General features: G+C 40.6%; 1 protein-coding gene and 1 long non-coding RNA gene across 2 annotated transcripts; one reads left to right on the top strand and one right to left on the bottom strand.

Moving 5' to 3' along the window:
* Positions 1-956: 956 nt before the first annotated feature.
* On the bottom strand, positions 957-17,133 carry pard6a (par-6 family cell polarity regulator alpha). The gene is made up of 6 exons (XM_085462726.1): positions 17,056-17,133; positions 9,921-10,143; positions 4,328-4,617; positions 3,921-4,046; positions 2,847-3,046; positions 957-2,531 (listed from the first exon to the last, which is right to left on the bottom strand). The coding sequence occupies exons 1-6, from the start codon at positions 17,131-17,133 to the stop codon at positions 2,204-2,206; spliced, it is 1,245 nt and encodes a 414-aa protein (XP_085318852.1). The 3' UTR covers positions 957-2,203.
* Positions 17,134-17,200: 67 nt separating this feature from the next.
* LOC146705139 (uncharacterized) lies at positions 17,201-24,823 on the top strand. Its single transcript, XR_014921291.1, has 4 exons — positions 17,201-18,466; positions 19,337-19,451; positions 24,182-24,325; positions 24,431-24,823. It is a non-coding gene; the product is annotated as an uncharacterized LOC146705139 (long non-coding RNA).
* The last annotated feature ends 1,624 nt before the right edge of the window (positions 24,824-26,447 follow it).

The following is a 26,447-nucleotide window of genomic DNA, read 5'->3' on the forward strand; positions in this document are numbered from 1 at the left end:
TTGCCACCAGTTTGGCCATATTTCAGAGCTGCAACATCACTGGAGTGCCCAAAAGCACAAGGTGTGCAATACTCAGAGACATGGCCAAGGTAAGAAAGGCTGAAAGACGACCACCACTGAACAAGACACACAAGCTGAAACGTCAAGACTGGGCCAAGAAATATCTCAAGACTGGTTTTTCTAAGGTTTTATGGACTGATGACATGAGAGTGAGTCTTGATGGGCCAGATGGATGGGCCCGTGGCTGGATTGGTAAAGGGCAGAGAGCTCCAGTCCGACTCAGACGCCAGCAAGGTGGAGGTGGAGTACTGGTTTGGGCTGGTATCATCAAAGATGAGCTTGTGGGGCCTTTTCGGGTTGAGGATGGAGTCAAGCTCAACTCCCAGTCCTACTGCCAGTTTCTGGAAGACACCTTCTTCAAGCAGTGGTACAGGAAGAAGTCTGCATCCTTCAAGAAAAACATGATTTTCATGCAGGACAATGCTCCATCACACGCGTCCAAGTACTCCACAGCGTGGCTGACAAGAAAGGGTATAAAAGAAGAAAAACTAATGACATGGCCACCTTGTTCACCTGATCTGAACCCCATTGAGAACCTGTGGTCCATCATCAAATGTGAGATTTACAAGGAGGGAAAACAGTACACCTCTCTGAACAGTGTCTGGGAGGCTGTGGTTGCTGCTGCACGCAATGTTGATGGTGAACAGATCAAAACACTGACAGAATCCATGGATGGCAGGCTTTTGAGTGTCCTTGCAAAGAAAGGTGGCTATATTGGTCGCTGATTTGTTTTTGTTTTGTTTTTGAATGTCAGAAATGTATATTTGTGAATGTGGAGATGTTATATTGGTTTCACTGGTAAAAATAAATAATTGAAATGGGTATATATTTGTTTTTTGTTAAGTTGCCTAATAATTATGCACAGTAATAGTCACCTGCACACACAGATATCCCCCTAAAACAGCTAAAACTAAAAACAAACTAAAAACTACTTCCAAAAACATTCAGCTTTGATATTAATGAGTTTTTTGGGTTCATTGAGAACATGGTTGTTGTTCAATAATAAAATTATTCCTCAAAAATACAACTTGCCTAATAATTCTGCACTCCCTGTAGTTTGCTGTGTAGGAATTTGAAGTTCGGAAAGATTGACACAAACGGTAAATGGTGAGGTGAGTAATAAATATACTTTTAGCAAATCACTTCTCAACTCCCATTGTGAGGAAACAGGATTTTATTTGTGTTCTTCAAATGCTGCAGGGGTTTGAAGACTTTCAGCTGTGAACAATGGGTACTGTCAGAACCACTCATAAAACAGACTGACTTACTGATGCTTCTGCTTTAAATCACAGTAAACTTTTATTTAAATGTAATCAATGTAAAGTAAGTAGTATTGGGTTAAAATACATGTTACCTTTGTTCATTTACTGCTGTGCTTTTCCTGAAGTATTAAAAGCTTTTGACAAAGTTACAGCAGGGAGAGAAGCGGAGCCAGAACTACCTGTAATTCTGAGATGTCGGCAGTCTAAGACCCAGTTACCCAAATGCTAAAACAACTTTAATCACTTTGCTTCATTTCATGAAGCTTCCATGTGTATCCGCCATGTTTGCCACACTAAGCATTAAGTTTACTACACAGACACAAAGTTTCACAGTTAGAGATGCCAAAGTGACGTAGTGCTACTTGCACTGGTTTTTGTGGTGCCGCAAAAATAAAACATGAAAGTCAACTATAGGTTTGAAGACATTTTTTAAAATACATTGACATCAAAGTGACTTATGGCTTTTACAAGAGGATTTATAACTATTTAATTTTTTTAATTAAATGGTCAATATTAATCTGTTAATACATTATGGTATTTAAACATTTCCATAATATAACATTTTTAAAAAAATGATATAATTACTGTTGTTTATAGAACCTGACAAAGCTGAAAACTTCAGCCATACGTTGCATCGTATACAGTGTTCCTATGCCTTCATACAGTAAAAGCCAACAATCCACCAAGGCGGGAAAGAGGTAAAGTGTAAACTAGCAGAAGACTGAATGGTCCCTCCGGAGGTCCTGTCAGTGCTTCATACGTCAACTCCCTCCTCTTTTAGAAGTCTGTTATCTAACAGGACCACAGCCACCTGTATTTGCCGTGGTTTCAGCACTGTTGCGCTAACATTCATAGTCCTCAATGGAACAGTGCTGTCGTGGTTACAGTGCTGTTACGTTGCTATCTTCTCTCATGCTCTCCTCACTACTACTAGTTGTGTGGGTGGAGTTTCCGTTGTGGCTGGAGATCATCATGGCGCTGTCTCTCAGGGATGCTCCGACATTACTGGGCAATGAGACACTCTGTGGGAGGGGCCTACCCACGGTATAGCTATGTGGCCCATTGCTAAGTGAGTCTCTGTCGGGCATAGTGGTGCTGTTAGTGACCCGGTGGGAGTCGTAGGGTGTCAGGCAGTCATTCTCCAGAATGAGGTCACCTTCATCATCATCATCACCACCATCATCACTGTCACCCTCAGCAATGCTGTTGCTATGGTAACAAAAGACATGCCAAATGATTAAGAAAAAAGTGAATGCAATATAAACTGCACGTGTCCGTTCCTATTGGCAACTTGTGAATAAAGTTGAGAATTCAGCTAGCTTTGACTGCATTTTTCTAAAATTCATGATTCTCATTATTATTTCAAAACAACAGTTTCAATGAAGTTTCATTTCATTAAACGTTTAAGCACAAACTTCTTTTTCTTTTTCTCCTTTAACAGATATGATGTATGCCAGTGCTGCCACAGTCCCCATTCTTTCTGTTCATTAGCAGGCCCAAAAAAAGATAGTATGCATGACAAACCTTGCAGTGATGGGATTGCTCAGAGAGGCGGGGCTTTGTGAGTCATGTGACACGGCAGAGCCTGTAGATCCAACTGAGCCCAGAGAACCCGAGTTACCTACGGAGGTTTTACTCCTACGATGCGTAACATTGTTCCTCTGGTTAGCTGGCTTTACGGTCACAATAAGGTTGTGACTATTTGCCACCATCATGTCTGTGACCTAAAATGACAGATGAGATAGTCAAATAGGGCTTAAATGATGCGATGAAAAATGCAGCTGTTTTTCTTAGATTTAAAGTGTACATGTTATATATAACATATAATATTATTTTTTAATGAATATAATATTGTGCAATTTGCACTCCACTCTTCTCCACACAATGCCAGTCTTACTTTATTTGTTAGTTTATTTGTTATTTATTGTAGACTTTACTATTTTTACTCTTTATCATGTTGCTGTAACACAAAAGTTTCTTTTTTGCACTCCACTGAAACATGTGACAGTTAAAAGCTAAACTTTAGCCATTAAGAGCGGCCCATGGTGAAATTAGCCATTTGTTTTACCAAACTGTATTCTACAAGGTGGGTGTGCGTAAGTATGGGAGGGCCCGGTAGCTTTTAGAGACTTGATTGGGCAATACATTGTCAGTAATTAAAATGACCGAATGGGCTGCTGTCAGCGCTTGTAAAGCCAGTGCGCAGCAGCGCTTCAATTGACCCATTGGCCCAAAAATGTGTTGGCCTACCAGTATGCCAGATTACCAGTCCAGCCCTGATTGATTATCATTAAAATGCTCTAATGAGTGCATATAGAGTGACTTAACACCCCGTTACTTTGATACATACAAACGCTGGTCTAATCATTACTACTACTTTTACTTCCTAAGCTGTTTTTGAACTGTTACTTTGTAAGCTTGTATCCACTACGGATAAAGAAAAAAAAAAAAACGACACACACAAGTGCGACTGTGTTGTAATTTATGGGCAAAGTACATTTACTGTTCATGAAAAAGAAGCACACTTGAATCTTGATCAAGTTAATTCTGAATCTTCTGTATATATTGAATTTTCTTTGAGCCTGGAAGGGCATTTACCTGATCCAAAGATTTTCCTGCTACATCGATGCCATTGACCTCGAGGATCTCGTCGTTAACACCCAACAGCCCAGTGCTTTCTGCTAACCCACCACGCACAAGACGAGATATGAACACCCCTGGAACCTTCAGGAGCAAGAAGAAAGATACAAATATGAGACAACAGCTTTTAGCTATTATAGCTGATATTCATATATTCATAACTTTTGTCTTTATGTCTGCGTGAAGGTGCTACTTGCTGATATTTTTAGAGAAATTTTGAGATGGGGGTATCTTACCGGCCCAATCATAACTGCACAATTGGTACATCATTGGTGAATTACAGGGAAATAATTCATCAATTTTGTCAGCATTAAAGGCAGAATACTGTCTTGTAAGCAGGGTAAAAGCAAAGTAACAAACCTTACCTTCTCTACGCCCTGCGGTGTCACCCGCACGCTCACGCCGTCACGTATGTAGAACCCAAGTGGTTTTTGAGTGCCATGCTTGTGAAGTCGTACCCGTCGATGTGTCTCAGGCAAAATGTCCACATCGATGATTGAAGAAATCTGTCTGAAGTTCTTTGGCGGTCCAATCATGAGGCCAGATCTGCCCTTTGAGTGGGTGGAGCCTGAGCCAGTGGCACGCAGGCTCGTTAAGCCCAGCCCCTTTCTACGCCTCTGAAGGGAGTTGGTGCCAAAAATGATAGGTTCATCCTCTTTAAGAAGACACAAAAGAATGGAGACTGTTAATGGCTACTTGCTGATTTGTGATTCTTTTAAAGTGTTAAACTTTACAGTTACGGTGTATTATTTACACCATAATTGGAAAAAATAAAGTCCATCCATCTTGTTCTGCTTATTCGGGCTGGGTCGCGGGGGCAGCAGCCTAAAAAGAGAAGCCCAGACCTCCCTCTTCCTGGCCACCTCCTCCAGCTTGTCCAGGGGAACACCAGGGTGCTCCGAGGCCGAGAGATATAACCTCTCCAGCATGTCCTGGGTCTGCCCCGCGGCCTCTTCCCAGTAGGACATGCCCAGAACACCTCACCCAGGAGGCATCTTTGTTAGATGCCCGAACCACCTCAACTACCTCCTTTCAATGTGGAGGAGCAGCTGCTCTACTCTGAGTCCCTCCCAGATGGCCGAACTTACCCGATCTCTAAGGGAGGCCAGCCACCCTTTGGAAGAAGCTCATTTCCACAAGTCTTTGATACTGGATAGTTGAACTTTTCATTCCAAAATTTCTACATTCAAAAGATCAGAGCTTTCTTGTGTGTACTGTCAGTCTCAGATATGAACACAATATTACTACTAGCTTCAGATCATTTTTTCCCACAGTTCCATTCTGTCTGTATCCATATTTTGTCAGGAATAAAACCAGCCATTTTAGCTAACTGAACTACAGATACAGATAGCAGTTGTAACACGCAGAATAACTACTAAAATGTCAAAAAATGTAAACTTTCACAATTTTCACATTTTTCAAAACTTCTACCCAGTTCTATAAAATCTTTGAACTTATACCGGAATGACGGAAAGAGAAAAGCATGGAGAAGAGGGAGAAACAACTCATCATCTGATGCACATTAGCTGTCAAACAGGGTTAATGGGAATGTATGGCTGCCAGTGTGTGTGTGTGTGTGTGTGTGTGTGTGTGTGTGTACACATGCACGCACACATTAGGTCATTGGGAAGCAGCATTAAGCAGCATTAATGGTTAATGCACAAAAATAATGTTTCCTATCAAGGCATACAGAGCCAGACTAAAGCATGAAGACACAAACATGGTTAAGCCTTCTCTAAATGCACAAATAATGCAATCAGATCCCTCTAATTTTGCAAAAGCTATTTTTGGACCACTATAGATCAACCTGTATTGATCATTATTTTGTGTTCTTGTATGTTATATACAAGGACACAAAATATAGTCTTTTTCAGAAAAGTTAAACATGTGCTAAACCTCATACAAAGTTGTTAAATTCCAGTGTGTCCCAGTTAGACCAGCTCCTACAGGAAACAGTGAGGAATGATCACTGCCCCACCACAGTCTCAAATAACTGTAAATATTTATGGCAGACCTGTGACATGCTAGCTTTACTTTGCACATTTTTTACTGAATCTCATCTTTGTTTATTTTTTGACCCGCCCCATACAGTAAAAACTGGTGACAATTCGAACCAAAAATTTCATATTTGGATTCATCCGACCTGTTGGTACTGATACTGATTTTCAGTCCAGTTCTAGCGTGACCGCTAATGATGGTAACAGCAGGCATAAACGACCTGTGTGACTGTTTTCTGCCAAAATTTTAGCCCAGCCAGGCTTATTAATCAGTAGTCTTGGCATTCTGGCTGCAGGGCCTTCGCTCATCTTTTCACATTTTATAAAACACTCTATGACCTCATAATTAAATCAACAAAACACGCACTATAGCCGAAATTACAGTGAACCCACGATCTCTAACATGTATGTGGAGTGACATTGACAGACAACATCAAAGCTATAAGATCAGACATGAACCTCCCCCTCTCTGCTGGCTAAAGCTTTAAATACTTGCTGCTAACTACTATCATAAGCTTTAGAGCTCAGAAATGGTATTCAGGATGGCCGTAAAGAGTAAATCTGTGTCTGTGTCTTAGTGCCCCATATATCTGTCCCTAATGTACCATGTTCCTGTTATCTGCAGCTGTCATGAGCATTTGTATGTTTCTTTCTAGTGTGACCTCACTCTGTAGTGGCCCACCATCTGGAGCCCAAGGGGGTGCCATATGGCCATATGCAGTGCAGGACAACAACAGGCCTGTGCACAGTGCAGACAAAGGGGGAGCGTCATTCTGTAAGGGCTTTGTTACTTCACCTCCTATTTAAAAGCAGACTATTAGGTCTGAAACTGTATCATTTTTTTTCAATTGTGATAAAAGCTCCTGTAATCACTGTGACGCTGTTTTACATTTAAAACAATGCATCAGACAACTGGTGCATCTATTGTGTTATTTTGTTTAAATTGTATTTGTTAAAACACACTTTTTTCAAAGCTCTTGTGTTTTGAACCCATCAACCATGATTACTTAGTCTGTTTACCGCCGCTCCATTTCTTAGTGTTTCTCTCAGTGGAACATGACATTTCTGTGCCACGTGTTACAAGTTGTACTGTCTCAGTAGTTTCCAGTTTGAATCATTTTAGTTTATCAGATGCAAAATTGTGATGTGAAAAAAGGTATTTTGTCTCTTAGTTATCATAAATCACCTCAGCAACATACTCAGGGTGGAGCAGCACAAAGGTACACACTGCTCTTCTGTCAGTATTACTAAGACCGTAGTCACTTTGATTCTTCACATGGAACCTTACTGATTAAAATACATATAACTGCTTTGTTGTGTCAAAGTCTACTCGATGTAGACTTTGTTGCAGTGTTAATGTGTTAAAGTAATCAACAAGTGCAAGTCAACAATTCTCTTTCTCACACACACACACACACACACACACACACGCACACACACACACGCACGCACGCACGCGCACACGCGCGCGCATGCACGCACGCACGCACGCACACACACACACACACACAGTAGTGGCATTGCATGGATCTGATATGACTGATGAAGTCTCAAAAGACATCAGTCATATAAACTGAGTGAGATTATCTTGCTCCAAAAAGTTAAATAAACTCACTCATGGCTAATGGCTTAAAGCAGCAGATGGGTTTCTATCCTGTGGTATCCCCCTGTCTATCCCTCACTCACAAACACATACTCACAAATGCACACCAGTGCTAACACACAAAGACAAGCTGTAGTAAAGGTCAAAATGAATGTAGCCAAGTAAGAGGAATTGAAGTGGAGAGAGAAGCGTGTAGGAAAGGAAACACATATCTGCTGTTTTCAGTGTAAAATGAACTTCTTGTTGCCTTCATAAAGGGTTTGATGATGTCTTCAGTCATTTAGAAGTCTTTCACATTTCACTGAATACTTACAAGTGACACTAGTGAGCAACAGAGCTGCTACAAAGACTACTAATAAAAATGTGAGATCCTTACTGAACTTATTTGAGACAGACCTGGTTAGTTAAAAACAAACTATCGTCACCACTTAATCTTCCTGTTGCTCTATCCTTCAGCTGTGCAAATTTTGCCAATCATGTGGATGCAGTGAATAAATGGGATTACACTTCAGGAATGAAAGATAAGTGATTGTGGGAATAGATTTTAGCTGCCTTACTCAAGTCCTAATCCTTTCTAGTGACGCCACTACTCCTAATGCAATGCATGGGTTTAAGATTTTCCAGTAGGATTTACAGGATTTTATCATTTCTGGACTGCAGAGTTTAAAAGAGTAAACAAAGCGAATACAAGCCTCCTCAATAAGATTTCAACAAACGTATTGCACGTGCACATGTTTGCTCTCTCTGTGTTTCCAGGGCCTTGTTTTCCTGAGCTCGCTTCCTTTTTAGTTCCCCAGACCATAGAGCTGATCTGATTTGCTGGCAGCTGTCTGTGACTCCGATCTCTAGCAGCCTGCTAAGCAGCACATTAATGTCATCACATCCTGAGTTATGACATAGCATGAAAAGGTGTACTGGGAGACAACAATGGTACAGTGTATTAGAAAACACTCACATAATCCATAATGATGGATGGATAAACATCACCACTGTCAGCAGGTGTAATAAGTGTTTCTGCTTCATATGTAGTGTCTCAGGGGTAAACAATAAAGCTCACTAACATTACAGTCTACCTGTAAAATTACAGGATACATTTTTGTCTTTCTTGAATTATTCACTCTTGCTATGTCTCGGGCACAAAGTATGTGCTACCAGAGGTGTGTGCTACGAAGCCAGTTTAACTGGTTAGTGACGTCATAGTTGTCAGTGTCACAAGGGTGGTTCTCTTTTTAAACTTGGATACATTACTGTGGATTATGTTCAGAGCTTTGGAAGTGCCAATTTTTCACTAATTCTTGATTTGTATGCTTTAAAAAGAGATTTAAAATTGGAAGAAGCTGCCATTCTCAGTGGGAATACTGAGCTTGCTGACCTCTGCCGATTCAGTGAAGTAAAATCCAGACACATAAGGGTAACAAATAAGTCCTCAGTGTACTTTTGAGCAATTAAATGATTTCAAAATTAACATGAAATTTAACAAGCAGTCAGATTAAATGCCAGCACTGGAATAAATTGTTTAGAACCAGCTGGAGTCAGTGAAGTGAGCTCGGGAAAAGCTCAGGAAAAATGCGTGCATGACCTAAATTGTCGGACAAGAATTATCAGATTCTGTAAATTCTTTAAAACTGGTAAGCAGTGATTGATTAGAGCAACGGGATTGTTCATGTATAGCGAGGGTGTGCTGGGAATGCCTGGCAAAGGCCCCCGGTCCACGAGATCTTAAACTCCCACTTCAGGTGGAGCTTCAACAGCATTCCGAAGGAGGCTAAGGACATTGAGTCCGAATGGACCATGTGCAACACCTCCATTGCTGCACATGAGGCTACAGGCTACTGCACTGAGCTGCAGCTGCAAGGTGGCCGGTGCCTGTCATGGTGGTAACCTCCGAACTTGATAGTGGATAACCGAGGTGAAGGGAGCCAACACGCTACAGAAGGAGTCCTGTTGGGCTTGGTTAGCTTACGGGACTTCAGAGGCAGCTGATGGGTAACGGCAGGCCTGGAAACGCCTCGGTGTTCTCCATTAAAAGCTGGAGGAAATGGCTACGGACAGGGAGGTCTGGGCTTCTCTGCTTAGGCTGCTGACCCAACAACGTGGCCCCAGATAAGCGGAAGAAAATGGATAGACAGGTGGATGTGATCGTCCACTAGTAAATGAATCATTGATGTTATTCTCTTGGAGGGACGAAAACATTTTAAAAAGACATGAAATATACTTTGGAAGCCATTAAAATAACTGTAGGATCAATGTGTAGAAAGACATATAACATGTTGAGATCTGTCATTTAGACTGCTTTGCAAAGTAATTTTTCAAGCCTAATTAACTAAAAATGTATTTTTACCTCATTTTTTCTCTTACCTCTCTTGGTTATAATAATGCGGAGCAGCGGATTGGCTGATGCAATGGCTTTGTGGTAATTTTCATCATTGTTGATTGGAAGGAGGTCCCCGTGTACATCTGCATATCCTAGTAGCACATCAACACCAGGGATGTGATGAATCGTTTGGAGGAGGCGGTAGAACTCCTTGAAGCCCCCTGGACCATTTCTCTTCAGAGCAAAACGACGATATTCTGCATCAAACTGTAGAAGGCAAAAAACACACATCAAATGATTTTTAATAGTGAGGCTCAATCTGTGTTTACAATTTTAGCTAAATGTAATACTAAGCATTTTAAGTGTGGCTAACCGCTACAGCCACTAACTAGGAATGGATAACAAAACCTGTTGAGCCTATTTAACATACTTTGGGATTCATTCTTGAAGACCGTAGTCCTTAAGAGTTTTGATACGATGTCACCTCTAAGCATAGAAAAAGTGCGATGTCACTAAAACCTATCTAGAAAAGTTTTAGACACTTCCCTCACATCCAACCTGTGGGGCATACACACTGACAACAGTCAACATCGGCTGTTTCATTTCCAGCTTCAGAGTCATGATTCTGTCTGACACTCTTCAACTTCAGATCACTGTTCACAAACTCTTCCTTCAACATGACCCCCACTCTATTCTCTTCCTATCTGTACTATGAGAGAACAGCTTGCATCCACCTCCAATGCCCCTGGCCTGGGTTCCTTTCACCTGGTCTCCTGCATGCACACTATATCTAACTTTCTTCTCACCATCATATCAGCATCTCTCTCACTTCAGCAGTCATAGTCCCTACATTTAGAGTCCCTGCGTTCACCTCCACAACCCTGCCTTTGTTTCTCCTTGTTTTCAGCCAGCAGAAGCACAGTTTCCACCAGCACCCTCATGGCCAACAGCACTGGAGGCTGTGGGTTCGACTGATCTGACATGGAAAGCTCATTCTTGATCATCTGCATGTTTTATTTTCTCTATTTATCTGGACCTGTTTACCGCCATTTCCTGTAGCTTCTCTCTCAGTAGCAGCAACTGCATTGCGTTAAATCAAAAAGGGGATCCTCTTAATGCATTCCTAATTATCGATTTAATTCCATTTTATTTATATAGCACCAAACCACACAACAATCGCCTCAAAGTGCTTTATATTAGTATAGTATAGAAGTAAATTAATCTACATAGATAAGGCTAACGTGAACACCGACAGTAAAATTTGAGATCACAGGGAACTGTAGGGACAGTACTGGTACAGGAGTTTAAACATATTTCAAATATTATGGAATATTTGTTATTTTTATGTACTGTAGTAACAAATCTTAAAAATTATGTCATTCTATCACTCTTCCTGTATCGTGACATCTCCAACTTGCATGATGTACTGACAAGGCACGTACTGTTTGTGTGCTGTTTGGAACTAGTGATGCCTGGCGAAAGCAGAAATGTTTAAAAATTGTTTAATTAAAACTGAGACATGACCTAAAACTCAAACTCTGGAGTTTAATTTTTGTCCCAACTGTATATTATAACAGAAACTTTCAAACAGTAATTACACAATGAGATTCACGCTGACTTTGTTTTGTCTCCCAACATTATGCTTCTTCCGGTGGATATTAACACAAATACTGTGCCTCCCTTTAGCTCTATAATTAACAGCACAGAGTATTAGACCTCTCACTGGCATGTTTGCCTTGAAAGCTATACTGGGCGTACTCAGTGTGAAGAATGTGTGCTTTATCAGAGCATTCATCTGTATCTTGGACTCTAGGGTGGCATGCTACTTTACCAGTACTGTCATATGATATATGGAAATGTTGACGTTGCTGCATTCAGGGCCGTAATCAGGTTTTAGGGATTAGTGGGGTACAGAAGAGTCACACTGGTGCTCTTTGTTTAAGTAAAACAATAAGGTTATTTTTAAAGTGCTTTTCACATATGTGTTGGCATAAAGTGCTCACATGTTCTTATGAATAATAACAATACGATTGAATGGAAAATGGAAGCACAGTTAACAGGAATATAAAGCCAAGTTCAAACACAGCATGAAAGAAAATATTATAAAGAAAGTTATTAAACAATAAGAATGAGTCCACAGAGTTGGATAAATGAAGTCAAAGTGGGACTTCAGAAATCCAAAATTTCTTTTGCCACCGGCTGAAAGGCTCCATCCCCACCCCAATCTCACACGAGTAACACATTCTGAGATAAAAGATTGCTGCATTTCCATTTAGTGCTCTGTATATAAGTAGCCGGTGCTGAGTATAAAGCAGGAGTAATATGAGCTGACTTAGGAGAAAACATAAGTATTCTGGTGGCAGCATTTTGTATTGCTTGAAAATGAGAAGGAGATGATTTCACTTGTATTTTTATTTTTTATTCCTATTTATTCTATTTATCCCCTTTGTATATTTTATTTATATTTGTCTCTGTATTTATATATGTGTGTGTGTGTGTGTGTGTGTGTGTGTGTGTGTGTGTGTGTGTGTGTGTGTGTGTGTGTGTGTGTGTGTGTGTGTGTATATATATATATATAACAATTCTGTAACTGTAACTTCGGTCGTTGCTGTGCTTTTTTTGGAAGTCGAATTTCCCAGAGGAACCCACCCGAGGGATTAATAAAGTTCTATCTTATCTTATCTCTTATCTTATTTCCTGGATGGGATTGAGCAGAAAAAAAGCTGGGATCCAAGGAAAACTGAGGCTGTGCTCAGTGACAATGCATCTGACCACTTGTTCCCTTGCGTGCCCCACTGACTGGAACTTCTCATCTATAGACTGATTCTCCGGGTCGTACTACCTCAGGCTGCTTCACCCTGTCTCTCCTTGTCAGCTGGTCTCTGATCCTGCAGTCCTCAGCATTCACTGACGACTTAGAGTCAACCTGCGCTTTCTCTGCTGGCTGCTGCTGTTGATAATTGTGCAACTTTACAGATGGCACTCTGTCATTCTGGAGCCAATAAATTATTTGCATTGAATGATTTTGTTGGTTTCATGAAGTTTGACTTTTTTATTCTGAACTGAATCCTGGTAGCGCAGGACAGACTACAGAGGCCTCACTGGGGTTGGTTCAGATGGGTACTGGGACACTGGCAGAGGAGGAGGAGAACTAATATTAGTGTTTGGAGTGTTTCACCAGTTAGCATCGCAGTGGATGCAGGACAATTTTATATCTTTGAACTTCAGCTTGTTAGAGTTGGAGGTAAAAACTAATCTACCAACCACCTGGTTCTATCAGCCCTGGTCAAAGAAAACAGAGCTGTCTATTTTACAAGGCTGGCTTTTAATAGTCAGCACAATCCAACATTATTATTTGATACCATTACCATGATCATATCACCTGCTTAACCTGCTCTTTCTGTTTTTTCTGATGACAATAGCAAAAATTTTCTTCATTTTTTTTCTTACACAGGTGCAAATGAAAAATACAATATGTTATGCACTGGCTCTCCATCCATTCTGTCCCAGGCTCAGCATAGAAATCTCTCTAGTTTATACACCTGTGGCCATGAAAGTGATTAGAACACCTGAATTCAATAATTTGGATGGGTGAATACTTTTGGCAATATAATGTATTTATATCTGTTCCTTTTTATTGGCAACTTTGTACAAAAGAGGAATTTGTTGCTGTGTCATTGTGTAAAACTGTTCTCATGCCATGACATGTTGTTTCTAAAGGACCACAGCCTCCTGCCAAAGGGCAGTGTCACAAACAGTTTGAGACAGGCAAGCAAGATCCATGCCGACCCCCCACTTCATAGAGTCCTGGAGGTGTCCTAGAGGTCCTGGAGGTCTACAAGTCTTGTAGGGAGGCAGATTGCTGCCAATCACCTTCTCAGTGGAGGGAATGACATGCTGCAGTCTGCATTTGTCCTTGGCAGCAGCACGGTGATGGAGGAGGTGAGAATAGATTCATTGATGGAGAAAAACTGCACCATCACTGACGTTGCAGGTTGTATTTTCTCTGTTGTGTCTTCTTGATGAGGAGGCTGATGTTTGGGAGGGATGTCTGGTTTCCACTGTCATCTCCACTGTTTTCACAACATTTAAGCTCCAGGTTGTTGTCACTGCACAAAGTCACCAGTCAATCTCGCTCATATAGACAGACTCATCTCCACATGAGATAAGCCCAACAGGGTGGTGTCATCTGCAAACTTCGGGAGTTTACAGACTGGTGTCTGGAGGTGCAGCTGTTGGTATACAAGAAGAAGATTAGAAAAGTAAAGACAGAGCCCTGAGGGGAACCAGTGCTGATGCAATGAAAGACAGGAAGTCAATGATCCACCTGCAGGTGGGAGCAGACACATTCAGCTGGGAGAGCTTTTCCTGCAGCAGAGTACGGATGAATATATTAAAAGCACAACCAAAGTCCACAAAAGTAGCCTAGCATAAATTCCTGCAGAGTCCAGGTGCAGTGCCATGTTAACAGCATCACCTACTGACCTGTTGGCTCTGTAGGCGAACTGCAGGGGATCCAGGAGGGGGACAGTGATAGAGTTTAGATGTGATAGTACCAGACGGTCAAACTCTTCATGACTACAGAGGTCAGAGCAACAGGTCGGTTTGTGATCCCTTTTTTTAAAAAATGGAACAAGAATGATAAGTCCTGTGGAAGCAGGCTGGCACATGACATGTCTCTGATCAGCACAGGGCTTCAGGGTGGATGGAGACACTGAGCCTGGTCCTGCTGCTTTCTGGGTGTTCTGTTTTGAGTTTGTTTACATCTCTTTCAAGTAGGGAGAGAGGTTTCTAGGGAGATGGAGAAATTACTGAAGGGATGAGCATTTAAGTCCAGATGAGGGGAGCAGTATTGCTGAATAACAGTCACATCATTACACCAGCCACTGTAAGCAGAAACCCAGATACCTCCACCTTTGTCTTGCCGAAGAACTTCATGTGGCAATCTGCTCTGAAGAGTTGGAGTTCTACCAACTGCACCACAGAGTCCAGTATAGATCCACTCAAGTTTCCATAAAACACAAAACAGCCAATTTAGAGCAGTCTCTGTTTTTCCCCATCAATAGCTGGAGTTCATCTATTTTACTGCCCAATGAGCTTATGTTCCCTGTAGTGGAGTATGGAGGCGGTGGAGATGCAGGAGCGTACCGGCTTGCTTTCCTCTCCTACAGCGTCTCACTTCATGAACCTGAATGGCCAGATCAGGCAATGAATGATGGAAATAAGTCCTCAGGAGTTGTAGCCCTGATGCTCATTAGCTCATCTCTGGTGTAAAAAGTTCTGGTTGTATGGCAAAGCACAGAGTAAAGCTGAAAGACTGCGCAAAATATTCACGAAACTGTTCCCACTAAAAATGTAAACAACAAACCGGTTGAGTTAAAAACACAGCAGCCAGTACAGCAAGGCCATGAAGGCATTTGAGCAGGAAATATGATCAGCTGGTGACGTGTGACCCAAAAGTAAACAAATGACTCAGCCATCATCACTGGACCACCAGCTAGTTATACTCCATACAACCAAATGACATATCACAACTGTCATCTTGAGCTGACAGTTGTTGTGAGTTGGTGCTATATAAATACAACTGAACTGAACTGAATGACAGGAAGAGCAGAGATTGGACAGTGGGTAAGATACTGATCCATTCTTCAGAGGGTAAGTGTGTGACTGATAGACAAAAGCACTAGGTGAATGTGTGTGTGTGTGACTGCGTGAATGAGACAAGCAGTAGAAACTGTTGTAAATGATGAAACTGAGGAGAAAGGTGTTGTATAAGAACCAAACCATGTACTGATTCTAATAGGTGATAACACCGTCCCGCGTTACTGAACTGTTGAGTTACTTCAGTTACTGCTAAAGAGTTAAGCATTCGACTCACTCTTTGTCACTGTATATAATGCTGTCACTCTTACTGCACTATAATGTGTCATCACTGACAGTAGCACACTGGAATAAAAGGAAAATCTCCCTCTTTTTTTGCACTAATCAGTGCTGCTGTCTGCAAGCTGCACTCTCTGATACAATGTTCATTTAGAACATCATCAAATTCATATTATTGGATTTCCTTAAAAAATGGATATCATTTTGAGGCTATGTTGCCCATTCTAGTGTCAATTTCTTTGGATAATCATGGGAAACACAACTTGCTTATAAAGGATGAACGTTGCCACTGTGACATGACCCACTGGTTAGTAAATCCCATTGTAAAGCTAAAAATGTTCCCTACGCGATCAGTTTGCAGGCGGATGTCATGAGCACGGCACAAACCTGACTGTGAAGCAGAGGAAATCACAGAATTCTCTAACAGGAGCTTCATTTACTAAACTGCCCTTCATGTTGTTTGACTTTAAGCACGTCACAGGACACAGACTTCTACAGAACCACAGGTGTTTCTGACACACCCCCTCCTACCTACAAAAAACTGCGTGGGTTTGAGCACTGACTCAGTCTACATATTTCTATACGTGGACTGGTCCACATTCTTCATGTGAAACCAGTCTACAGTCTGTGCGAGGCGGCTGAAGGGCCTGTGGAAGGTTTTATCTTTAAACTATTTTTCAGGCTCTTCAAACATTAGCAATAAAAAGTACATTGAAAATGCTGCCAATATTTGAGTTTACGGACACAGCTTCACCTAAAAAATATTTTGGTTTTCATCTTCATGAAAGCACTTACTATTACAGAATAATCGCACTGTAATTTTATGTGTTCCGTATGCTTATTTCTCATTATTTCTCTTATTACAAAAGCTAAACCTCACAAACAACTAAAATGTGAACACCAAAGAATAAGCCAACACAGCTTGGCACCACACACACACACACACACACACACACACACACACACACACACACACACACACACAGAGAGAGAGAGAGAGAGAGAGAGAGAGAGAGAGAGATCGAGTTAAACACAGGACTGGGATTATCGAGGCTGAGCAGGCTGACACGATGTTGATGGTGTTGGTGGTGTTGGTGGGGGGGCTGCGGGCGGCAGCAGCCAGGCCGCTGTCAGCTGAACCCGGTCGGATTTCGTTTCTTCTAAATATCGCGTGAATTTGCAGCGGCCAGATATTTGTGTTTGTTACATCACGATCTGGATGAGAAGAGCGGAGGGCTGGGGTCCTGATAACGCACACCCTGCGTCGCTAACAGCATCAGTCAGCAGCCCATCACTTACTTTGCTCTTGACCTCCACCAGGTTGTCCGACAGTCTGAACGAAGTCCGCTGCTGCTGCTGCTGCTGTTGCCTGGACATTGTGCTCCTCGGTCGGCTGCTTGTCTGAGGCACTGCGGGTAAAAATATCCGCTGGAGGTCTGACAGCCTGGCAGCTCCCTCCTCTACTCTCGAGCGTAAAGCTGCTGAGGGGCTGCAGCGGTATTGGTGTTGTCCTCGGACAGGCTCCTGGCTGCCGTGCTGCTGCGGGCCCGCCTTTCGTTCCTCCCGACGCGCAGAAACAAACCCGGCTCCTCACAGGTGCAGTCCGGTAAATCCAGTATGAGATCTGAGGTACCAGCGAAACCCGCCCTTCTGCTCCCCACCCCTCCTCCTGATGAACACAGGGGGCGGGACGTGATACTGGAAGAAGAAAACACAACATGACCTGTCTATTACTCTCTCTCTCTCTCTCTCTCTCTCTCTCTTTCCGTGTGTGCGTGCGCGTGTGTGTGCTGCTCCATACTCCAGTGGACAGATTCATATTACTCCTCCTTTGCTTTTGCTGGCACAAGGACAGAAAGGATAATACTGTGTTCTAATGTCAAATCACTTTTACTTATATCATACTGATAGCCTGGTGAATATAAAATGTTATATTTCAGAGAAAAACTCAACTAGTGCAAACAACGCACTTTTAACCAGTGTGGAAACACCAAGACAGAAACAAAGAGTGTATTAGACAACCAGCTGTAACAACCATAAGTTATGTTCCAACCATATAATGTTAGAGCACAATAGTGCTGTGACAAAGCATTTGCATCCTTTATAAATATGCATAGTTTTATGCATATTGGGTACATGTTTCAGATCACCAAACACATTTTACTATCAGACAAAGATGAGAACATTCAAAATGCAATGTTTAAATTGTGATTTCATGATTTTCAATCAAAGAAGGCTATCCAGACCTACCTGACCCTATGCAAAACAGTAACTCCCCCATAAACCTGAGTGTGCTGCACTTGGCAGCTGAACTGCAATCAAGTGTTTGTGGTAACTGGCAGTGAGTCTTTCACATAGCTGTGGAGGAGTTTTGGCCTCTTTTTTGTTGAATTGTTTTAATTCAACCACGTTGGATGGTTTTCTAGCATGAGGTCATGTTAAAAAGCATCTCAGTCTGATTTAATTCATTTGATCATTGGTTTTTTGAGCCATTCAGAGGTGGACCTACTATATGTGTGTGGATCATTGTCCTGCTGCATAACCCAAATGTGCTTGTGCTTCAGTTCATGAACTGGTGGATGAACATTCTCCTTCAGGATTTGCTGGTAGAGAGCAGAATTCATGCTTCATCAATTACATCAAGTCATCCAGGCCCTGAAGCAGCAGAGCAGCCCCAGACCATCACACTACCACACCACCATGTTTATCTGTTAGTATGATGTTCTTTTCATGAAAAGCTATGTTAGTTTTATATCAGATTTAACAGGACTCAAACTTTCCAAAAAGTCCAGCATGTCTCCATTGTTCAAGTTTTCTCCATTTGTGGATAACAGCTGTAACCATAGTTACCCACGCCTTAGCAATGGCTTCATCCCCCCTGTTCAGACTAATAGATGTCAGTGACTTTGTTTCTCAGCTGTTTCCTTGGATTAAAGCAGAATTTTAGACTATTTTACTTTGTTGGATAGGTTCTATTTAAGTGATTTTGTCTGTCAAAAATTCTGTCAATAATCAGGCCTGGCTGTGGCTAATGAAACTGAACTCCATCCATCCATTCACTTCCGCTTATCCTTTTTCTGGAGCCTATCCCAGCTGTCATAGGGCGAGAGGCGGGGTACAGCCTGGACAGGTCGCCAGTCTGTCGCAGTGAAACTGAACTCATCTTTCCAAAAAAAAATGTGGTCAATCACAGTTGATTTGTGATTCAACAAGGATTCAATCCAATTTTGATTATAGAGAAGCAAATCACAACAGCAGTTGCCTCAGTGCCCTTTATACTGTAAGGTAAAGACCCTGCAATAATACAGAGAAAACAAAGAGATCCCAACAATCAGATAACCCTCTACGAGCAAGCACTTTGGCAACAGTGGGAAGGAAAAGCTCTCTTTTAACAGATAGGGCTACCTGTGAAGACAGGATAAAGAATTATAGTGAGTGAAGAAGACTGTAACTACAATATATGTAAATCACCAAAACTAGCTCAATTAAGGCTGAAGCCATTAGTGAGATCTTGTACACTGTGTTTGGTAACCTAGCGGAGAAAAAAAGTTCTGCTTTTGACATCACTGCATCTCTCCAGATTGCCAAGTAGGACCAGATGAGAATGCTATTTGACAGCAAAGGCTACAGTAAGGACACTTCGCCGATGTCTCCCTAGTGTGAATTGAAGCAACGGGTGACCTGGTGGGATTCTGGTGAGTATTAATGTAAAGCTTTGTCTAATCAGTAAAGTCTTAAACAAAATGCAATGGAAAAATTCATTACATGAATCAGCATAGCAATTATTCATCTGCTTTGGTGAGAGTAACTAATTAATAATTATATATGTTAATAACCATTAATAATAACCAATGATGAGATTCAGAGCCGTATATAAACACACAGTGCATCATGGGAAGCCTCCAGCCAGTTAGGCCAGTGTGTTTGTGTGTGTGTATCATGGCAGGGCCCCTGCTTATATAAGAGACTGTTTGCCCTTTAGCCTTTAATTTGGTTCGGTGTCTTGCTCATGGACACTTTGGCATGTGCATTTAGTAGACAACCCACACCTCAGAAATGCTCAGAAGGACAGAGAGATGGACAGAGAGATGGACAGAGAGATGGACAGAGAGATGGACAGAGAGATGGACAGACATGTCTAATCCTCTCTTGTTTTCTGTGCATCACCAACTTGCCACTTCTTTAGCATTATGGTTTGCTTTAATGTTAGCCTATGAGTTAGGGTCATTCAAATAAGGGTCATGGTTGGAACATGTTGATCAGAAGGATTGTTGAAGCAGGATATCATGGTTATGTAGTTCATATAAATATATATGCCCCACAGGAGATAGCATGAGTATTAAAAACTAAAACTGTGAACACCAAAAGATCATGATTTTTGTCCCAGGTTTGAGTCAGACAAAAAATATAAGTAGAAGTTGCTATTATAGAGTGGTTGGTAATAGAGGGGTAATAAATTGGAAACAAGAAAGTATCAAGAAGGTTCATGCTGTAGTCTGTGTACAAAAGCTTGAAAAGCTCTGGGAGACAGTGGTCCCTCGTTTATCGCGGGAGCTGCGTTCCAAAAATAACCTGCAATAGGTGAAATCCGTGAAGTAGCCAACTTTACTTTTTACAATTATTATAGATGTTTTAAAGCTGTAAAACCCCTCACTACACACTTTATACACTTTTCTCAGACAGGCAGGAACATTTTCACACTTTTCTCTATTGTTTAAACACTCTCAAAGTTCAAAGCTTTGTAGAAAAATAAGTCCAGTATTATAAAATGAAACCAAAGGCACCTGCAGGTGCTTTTGGCGGTGCAAAACGCTGAATCAACATTGTTGTTATTTGTTGGGGAGAAAACTTACCAACATACAGTACAGCACTTCAGAGTCACACTGCTAGTGATCGAAGATTTATGTCAATTTGACAAGCTGGACACATTCTGTGCTGTACAGAAGACGAGATTGATTCACAAAGGTCTACAGCTGATCAGGACGCAGAACACAAACTTTTATTCTTTATTCCCATTAGACCCTAATGGAAATAAAGAAGAAAGGTCTTTATAGTGTGCCACGTGTTTCATCTATTAACCTGCAGCCACACCCAGGAAACCAGATGAGTCAGGTTTAATGAATCTGAGCTCAGTGAGAGACAGAGTGAGACTGAACCAGATAAAAGTGTGCATGTGATCAGGAATGTCAGCTATGTGAGCTGACCTGCAACTGCTCTTAATCCAAAGCTCTTCTTTATGCCTTCATATTTCATGTCTCTCTGCTTTTCATTTTCTTCCCAATTCCACGTAACAAGTATTCTCCTTTGTGGCTCATTTTTATTCTTTCCTTTTAAGTTTTACATTTCCATGTTTCTCTCATGAAACCTGTCTGATTACTAATACACACATCTTATCTGACCTGCAAACACTTCTGATTTTATTGCTTTTTTTCCGCTCAATTACACAACTCTTTTTTACTCCACTCTTTCCTTCTCGTGCTTCAGCCTCAGGGGTTTCAGTTTAATGTGTTCTTCTGTTTAATGGTTAGTGCTTTTCATTTTTCTTCTTCACACTCGTCTTTACTATGGAGACCACTTTTTTCCCCCAAAGATAACATCTGGCATACTTTAGTGAAGTAAGACATGCTTTTAGCAACACCTCACACACATTTTTCTGCAGGTCCTGCTCTTGTATGTCTGATATGTGTGGTATGTCCCAGCTTCAAAGGTAAGTTAGTTTTGTGTGTTGAGGTGTGACAGGTGGTGATGCTGTAGAACAGGTTTTTATCTGTGTCACATGTTTTTCTGGTTGGTTTCCAGTGTAACAATACAGGGTGGAGGTCATACGCGCACACATTCCAGCATACAATGGGATGTCACTCAGGCCTCTTGACTGCTAGTCACAATAGGATCTGCATACCAGTGTCTTGTCCTACGTCAGATGATTTTATGATTGCTTTTACTTTACCCTACTGTTTGTTCAAAAAAGGAAAAATATGGATGACTTTCAGCCCATACTTCAAAAATCACTGATGCAAATGAAAATGAGAATGAGCTTTAGTTTTTGTATTGTTTTTGTTTTTTGTTTATTTTGCAAATTTTTCTATTTTTAATAAGTAGATTTATGTTACGACTCTGAATGAAGCAGAAATTTTCATTGTAAAATGAAACTGCAACTTCACAAGATGTGATTTACTTTTACTATGTAAGCAGTAGCCTAGTGAAAGTTCTTCATCTTTGTATTATAATTCAGTAAAAAGGACTAGATGTTACAGTCCCTGATAATGCTTTGCTTTAGATGGAGAGACTCTTGAGGGATGGCTGTTATGAGGAAAAGCAGCCCAGAAACTTTACCAGCAGCACACATCGTTGTGTGCATCAACTTTCGGTCTTTTCCCCAGGCTAATTTTCCTTGGTTAGGTTTAGGGATTAGAGATCTGATCTAGATTAGATATTAAGATTTGGGACACATCGTCAGTAGTGGACCTTGGATTCATCGGGTGTTTCGGCCATTATCACTAGACACCCTCATCCAAGGAGGCCCTGCCAGGGTTGATCAGGCCCTGGAGTGTGTCACTGGTTTATGTTAAATTGTTATTTCTTCTTCTTTCTTCTGTTTAGTTATCTACAGTTTATTCTATCTATTCACTACAACTGAGCAATAATACTTACCTCTTTAGCATTTATGGAGTCTCACTTCTTCAAAGGGATAGAAAAGGTGATAGAGAGAAGTAAGACAAAAGGGACAAGATAGGAGAGAGCAGAGAGGAGACCCGGAAGGGCCATTAACATTAACACAGCAGTGTTAAAATAGTAGTAACAGTAATTTCCCTGCATGTGCAAACTTATCTTTTTGGAATCAGAATCAGAAAACTTTATTAATGCCTGAGGAAATAATGCAAAAAGCTGGCAATTTATTGTCCAAGCTGACTTGGTTGAAGTCACCCAAAATAGAATGAAGGCACTCGGGTGCGCAGTCTGTTACTGGGCCATGGCAGAGTGAACAGTGTCACATGCAGCTGTGGGGCTAGCAGAGGGAGCAGCATAAACAGCCACCATGGGTAAATTCCCTGGGCAAATAACACGGCCTGAGTTCGAGAGCGCACAGTTCAATGTCAGGGCAACAACTCCGCTCTTTCATTGTTATGTGAACAGGGTTACACCACCAGTTGTTAACAAGAATAGCAAGCCCGCCTCCTTTCTGTTTTCCACACGTGAGGTGTGAATTCAACAAAAGTTCCATTATATTTGAACATAGTAGTGAAAAACCTTTTATACTGCTACAACCTCAGCTAATCTTAGCACAACATACCAAAATGTCATAGACTGGTCCATCTGTGGCACAGTCACTTTTATATTGTCATTTCAGTAACAACATGGAATCCCTGAAGATGACAAAGAAGGACTTTAGGGGAAAATGTGTAAGTGGCTGGTGATTAGTTCCTCACAGGAGCTAGCAGAACTCAGTTGGAAAGAGGGTGCTGCAGCAAAATCCTCCTTGTGAGAATCCTCGATCTGGTCTCTACACTCACCACACCTGTTACCACCACTTGATTAAATGCATTACTGCAAGAGAAAAATTTATTAAGATACATCTTCTAAATTGCAAACTTTATTTTGTTAGGTTGTGTTGACTGAATAATTTTGAGAAACTCCATCAACTTAATTTTTTATTTAATTTGAAATTAAATCCCAATTTTAATGGGTTTAAAGTGAAATTCAAGGTGCAGTTAATTAAATCAGGTAGATAATGTGTTGCATGTTTAAGGTAAGTAACATTTGTTTTACAAATAGCAGTTCTACTAAAGCAATGTTATGAGCAGTAGTGGATTTGTTTATGATGTTACGCTCATGTTACAAATGTACCATACCACATGTAAGTAATGCTAATATTTAACACTGTATATAGTCATTCTGAACTTTAGCATAGAAGTGGATAATACTTATGAGAGCAAAGCACGATTAAAACGTTGCTTTTTAATTATATCTAATTTCAGTCACAGACTCTTTTTTGTTGTTTGTGTGTTTAAAAGTTAGACGCCTTCAAACTGTGAATACTTCTGTGAGAAGGATACCTGCTACATGATATTACATTGTAAATGATTTTGGTTACTGTTGCGAAACAGCTACGTATTGTTCTTGATCTTAAGAGCTGTATGTATCATTATTACTTTTTTAACACATCAAGTTTCGTGAAATATTGTTGATATGATTTTGGCAGTAGCATCCTGGCATACACTATGTGAATGCCAGGACATTAAGACTTTACGTAAGCAATTTGCGCATAGATAAACATTATTTAATATTTTTAAAAATATATTAAATTATAACTGTGGTGGATTATCTGTCTGCAGTTTTAAGCAAGTTTAAATTGTGAAGCCTGACATTTGTTTGTAATAAGGGTTAACGTTTCTTACAGCAATTTTTCTGTATGTGTTGTCTACAGATAAAAGAAGAGTTCAAGAGAATAACCACTGTAAGCTTTGAATCTACTTTCATGGCTAAACTTGACCATTGGACCCAAAAACTGATGGATGCAGTTTCATCAAGGGGAGGAGCTAAAGGAGTGAGAGTCAGGCAGGTTCCTGAGGTATGATAACTGTTTAGACTTTGGTTAACTTCAAAGTGCAGTTAGTTGGCAGTCACCCATATAGTTTATACTCATTTCAATACTTTGTCTATTTTTTCTTGACAGCTATGATGGCATTTGAAACAACTTTTCCTAGATTATGAAGTGTCTGTGTTTTTCTCATCCACTTAATTTAAACTCCACGCACCCAGTCAAAGAAGAAGTCCAGACCACAAAAAGTCATCACAGATTCATTTTGTTAGACAGTGATTGCTTAAGGTTTGCATAATTTATCCATTCTGTAGCAATATTTGTCACAGTCTTTACTTATATGCTAATCCAACTGTGTTTTGACATTTCTAAAGAATAATAAAGTAATCAAAAACAGAATAAGTGGAGACCCTAACTTTGATGAAAATACAGTTTTGCTCTATTTAAACTAATGTCAGTGTATAAGGCCTTGAAATTACATTATTATCAACAGTGTGACAAGATTTTTGTGTCAAAATAACGCCGTTTTTCCTCATGCACATATACAAACCAGATATGCAGTTTGAAATCAAACCTGTACAAGTGATACATTTCCTGGCCTCTGGAGGGCACCAACACCTCAACTAAACAACAGAGGTGGACTTTGAAGTGGTCATGTATTTGTTTGCTTGTTTTGCTTGTTTTGTTGGTTATGAGTCCAGATTGTACACCATGGTTTTTCTCCATGTACAGCACTTCTGTCTCTCTCCAGCATATCTGCCTGCCTGTGTTCTTGTATTTTAAAAAAACTCATCCTGCTTTGAGATGTATTTAAGATTTGTATGTCTCTCCGGCCCAGGAACTAAGGTTCCAAGGAAGTCTGTTCTGTGTCTGTGCACTACCTTCAATAGAGGTCCTGTTTGAGCACATTGGCATGGACCTCATTGAGCTGTTTCACTGGAGTGCACAAGGTTATCACATTGTATTAGTTTTGGTGGATTATGCAACTCAATATCCAGAAGCAGAATGCAGCTAAAAAAGTTACGTCTCTGAGTTAAGCAAAATAAAGTTGAAGGGACTGTAAATAAGCATTGATTGCAGGTGTGCAGTTGGGTCATTCTACTACAAGATCATAGTAGCATACAGAGCACTGACTGAAATGAAATATTTTGAGATGAACAAGGTTTTTCATGTTTTTCTACATTTATGCATAAATATTAGGTAAGATATAATCAGATATTAACACATCCTATAAGTAAATAAAGATGTATTCTGTCAAATCCTAAGTATCATAATCAGTCCTGAGTCCTTTTTTCCTTCAGCCTACACTGATAGTGAATTCATGCAATCAATTCCCTAGATATGCCTTCAGTGCAATCCAGTCTGTTCTTAGCATTGATTCTTACTTTTGGAACTGGATAGCTGAAACAAATCACTCTGTAACAGATGGTGAAGGTCAAGGGCCGAGGGTTCTCATGTGAAAAAAGCTCAGTGATACTTTTATAGTTAGCTTATCGTCTTTTTGGTGATCTGACAGAGTGTGAGCAGCAGTCCTGACAGATGCTGGGGGTCGTGGTCTCATGGCTTTCAGGACATTGTCTTGATAAATTTAATCTGCACTCAGTAATAGGCTTCTCTAGACTGCATTTTGTCTTTGAGTGTTGAACCACACAGTACATTGAATTAATAACTGTGACTGTCTGCATGTGGATTGCAGTGCAAAGAGCACTTTTAGTGGTAAATAAGTTTAAAACAAAAAGAATGCAAACATCATTTCTGATTTTTTATTACATTATTCAGTTTAAATCATTTTATTGACATGGCACTAATTCACAACAAAAGCTGTCTTTATGCAATATAATTAAGAATCTGGAGGATGTCTGTGTCCTGAATAAAACTGTGAGCTGGTTTTAACAGGAGGGGCCTGAAAGCTAAAGGCTCTTCCTCCCAAACTCTAATAACCACAAATGCACCAGCAGTCTGAGAGAAAAGTGCAATATTGGCATAAAACGATACCATGGAGTCTTTGTCTGAATCTGTATTATTGTAGGGTCTTTACATTATGATATAAAAGCAACTGTTGTTGTGATTTGGCACTATGTAAATAAAATCAAATTGAATTTTTAATGAGATGGGATCTGGTCATTCAGGACTCTGCCAGTCAGTGAAAGGA

This window comes from Copadichromis virginalis, linkage group LG7, assembly GCF_057382275.1.
Source record: "Copadichromis virginalis isolate Kocher_CV1m ecotype Utaka linkage group LG7, C_Virginalis_male_GT1.1, whole genome shotgun sequence".
Taxonomy (NCBI): domain Eukaryota; kingdom Metazoa; phylum Chordata; class Actinopteri; order Cichliformes; family Cichlidae; genus Copadichromis; species Copadichromis virginalis.